The sequence below is a fragment of the Cajanus cajan genome, chromosome 8 (assembly GCF_000230855.2).
Source record: "Cajanus cajan strain Asha chromosome 8, NIPB_CcT2T_4, whole genome shotgun sequence".
Lineage (NCBI taxonomy): Eukaryota > Viridiplantae > Streptophyta > Magnoliopsida > Fabales > Fabaceae > Cajanus > Cajanus cajan.
Window position 1 is genome coordinate 25,127,714 of NC_138524.1, and position 3,081 is coordinate 25,130,794.

Consider the following 3,081-nt stretch of genomic DNA (forward strand, 5'->3'; position numbering starts at 1 on the left):
AAATGCATTTTAAATTTTTTTCTAAAAAAGTTTAAATTTAATTTAACTACTTAATAATAATGAACTAAAATATAACAAAATAATATACATTATCTTTAACACGTAAATTTTTTTTAACCGTAGATAATATAAAAACATTATAAAATGTTAAGAATGAAACAACAACAAATTTTTTTTACTAAGATCAAAAATGAAAAAGTGATAAATTATATAGAAAAAAAATTATACTTAAACCTAATAATGATAATAATAATATTGGACCCTCCCGCGAGTAAATTGAACCTTTGTTTATCGGTACTTTATTAATCAGATTGCAGTATATATATATATATATATATATATATATATATATATATATATATATATATATATATATATATATATATATATAGCTTTTAAACGTCGCTTTACCAACATATATATAACAACACAAAAAGGAAAACTTATGTGGCAAAGTTTATTCCTTTTCCCTGAATTCTTTTTTTTTCTTTTTTTTTTCTTTTTTTTCTTTTTCTTTATTTCATACATATCTAATTCTTGTTCACTTGTTTAGAGCATTGTGTTATGGTTGAAGAAGAACATCAAGAAATGGACATTGATAATGTGGATGAAACTGAAGGAAAAAAAATTGATATGATACATGATACAATTCCTAGTCAATTTATACCAAAAGTTGGGATGGAGTTTGAGAATGAAGATGCAACATATAATTTTTACAATGATTATGCTTATAGAGTAGGTTTCAGTGTGAGGATTAGCAAAGTCATAAAGATAAATATGGGAAAATAGTCAATAAAGTATTTTGTTGTTCATGCGAAGGATATCGTGGGAAAGATAAGCGAGAAGATAATGTCAAAAATCTTCGACCACAATCAAGATTTGGTTGTTTGGCAAAGATGAAAGTTAATAGTCGTTTAACATGAAAGTATCGTGTAACTGAATTTATTGTTGAGCACGCACATGAGACTACAACTCCTAGTAAGAGTCATTTTCTTAGATCTCAAAGGAAAATGACTATTCCTCAAGTAGCTGATGATTCTGGAATTACTCCAAAAGCAAGTTGTGAGTTAATGGTTAGGCGAGCTGGTGGTCGTGAAAATCTTGGATTCATTCCCGAAGACTATAGAAACTATTTACGTTCCAAGAGAACAATGCAAATGAAGTTAAGAGATACAGGTGGTGTGCTAGAGTACTTGCAAAAAATGAAATTAGAAGATTCTAATTTCTTTTATGCAATACAAGTCGTTGAGGATGACTTAATTACTAATATCTTTTGGGCTAATGTGAAGATGATGATTGATTATTCGTATTTTGGTGATGTTGTTTGTTTTGATACTACTTATAGAAAAAATAAAGAAGGTCGTCCATTTGCGATGTTTGTTAGAGTCAATCATCATAAGCTTACCATTATTTTTGGAGCAGCATTATTATATGATGAAACGACTGAAAGTTTTATTTGGTTGTTCAATACTTTTGCTAAAGCTATGTTAGAAAAGAAACCAAAGACTATTCTTACTGACCAAGATGCAGCAATGGCAAAGGCATTAGCTTTGGTATGGCTAGAAAGATGCCACTGCCTCTGTATTTGGCATCTGTATCAAAATGCATTAAAGAAATTGAGTATAGTGTTTGGGAAGTTTCAAGACTTCAGTAAGGATTTTAATAAATGCATCTATGAATATGAAGAGGAAGAAGAGTTTATAATAGTTTGGAACAATATGCTTGAGAAATATGATCTTAAAGACAATAGTTGGTTGAAACAGACTTTTTCTTTAAAGGAGAAATGGACATTAGTTTATGGTCGAGAGAACTTTTGTGCAGACATGACTACCACACAACGAAATGAGAGTATGAATAATGTAATTAAAAAATATGTGAGTTATCAACATGATTTACTAAGATTTTTTCATCATTTTCAGAGAATGGTAGAGGATCATCGATATGAGGAATCAAAGGAAAATTTTAAAGCAACCCAAAGAAGTTTAATTCTGTCATTTGATGTGGAAATTCTACGGCATGCGGCAACAATTTATACTCCTGCAATATTTAAGATGATCCAACACGAGGTATCAAGTGGTTATGATTTTAGTATGTATATTTCCTCTCAAAATGGGGAAGTTACTAAATATAAAGTTACCTCATATAAGAAGTTATTTCAACATACTGTCCATTATGACTCCTCTATTGGTTCAGTGAAGTGTAGTTGTAAAAGGTATGAGTTTGCAAGGATTTTATGCTCACATGCTCTCAAAGTTCTCTCTTCAAGAAATGTTATGAAAATTCTTGCTATGTATGTATTAAAGAGATGGACAAAACATGCAAAAATGGGAAATGGTATACTAACTAACCATTCTATAATCCATGAGGACCCTAAGGTAAAAATAGGTATGCGCTATAAAGACATATGTAGGATGCAAGTTCAGTTAGCAACTAAAGGAGCGATAACTGAAGAAACATATAATATAGCTATTGTTATTTGACTAAGGCCATGAATGATATAAATGTCTGTCTTCAAGGTAGAGACAAGGAAGCTAGTACTAGTGATGGGTCACTTATAAATATTGAAAAAGGTTGGTGTAGTGGGAATAAGGATAATGTGAAAGGAATTAAGACCAAAGAAAGATTTCGAGGATCAACTACTAGGCCAAAAGGTATTCTTGAAAGAAGAAGAAAGAAGAAAACTATGCAACAAGATGAACCTTCCATGAAGAACTTAGATAATGAATTGCCTTCATCTCAATTTAGTCAGGTATTCTCTAATTTATTTTACTTTTTGTTTTTCATGCTAATTTATAATCTATATGATAATTTGTAATTGTTATTAAAATTGTATTATTTAGTTTCCCACATATGTTGCCAACAATACATTCATGGAGTCAAATAGTAACATGAGCATGACAGAGTTGTTACAAATGATAAATTATAATGCCTTATATTTTTGTTAGTTTAATATTTCTTTTAAATTACGTTTGTAAAATGGGGTATATATATGTATATGTACAGGCACAACTATCTAGCATTGAACATGGAACAAATGATCTTACAAATTCTCAAAGCAAAGAAGGACAAAATGATCTGTGA

General features: G+C 29.7%; 1 protein-coding gene across 1 annotated transcript; it reads left to right on the forward strand.

The window, feature by feature from the left end:
* Window positions 1-1,010: 1,010 nt before the first annotated feature.
* Window positions 1,011-3,081, forward strand: LOC145950350 (protein FAR1-RELATED SEQUENCE 5-like). Its single transcript, XM_083061439.1, has 4 exons — window positions 1,011-1,859; window positions 1,920-2,375; window positions 2,486-2,749; window positions 3,004-3,081. Exons 1-4 carry the CDS (start codon window positions 1,011-1,013, stop codon window positions 3,079-3,081), a joined length of 1,647 nt encoding a protein of 548 aa, XP_082917565.1.

What these genes read in the sequence shown, in the direction of transcription:
- LOC145950350 (XM_083061439.1), top strand. Translation starts at nt 1,011, where the DNA reads ATGACTATTCCTCAAGTAGCTGATGATTCTGGAATTACTCCAAAAGCA. An exon ending in GAAATGAGAGTATGAATAAT is followed by an intron (nt 1,860 to 1,919) that starts GTAATTAAAAAA and finishes CATCATTTTCAG; the next exon opens with AGAATGGTAGAGGATCATCG. An exon ending in TAATCCATGAGGACCCTAAG is followed by an intron (nt 2,376 to 2,485) that starts GTAAAAATAGGT and finishes TATTTGACTAAG; the next exon opens with GCCATGAATGATATAAATGT.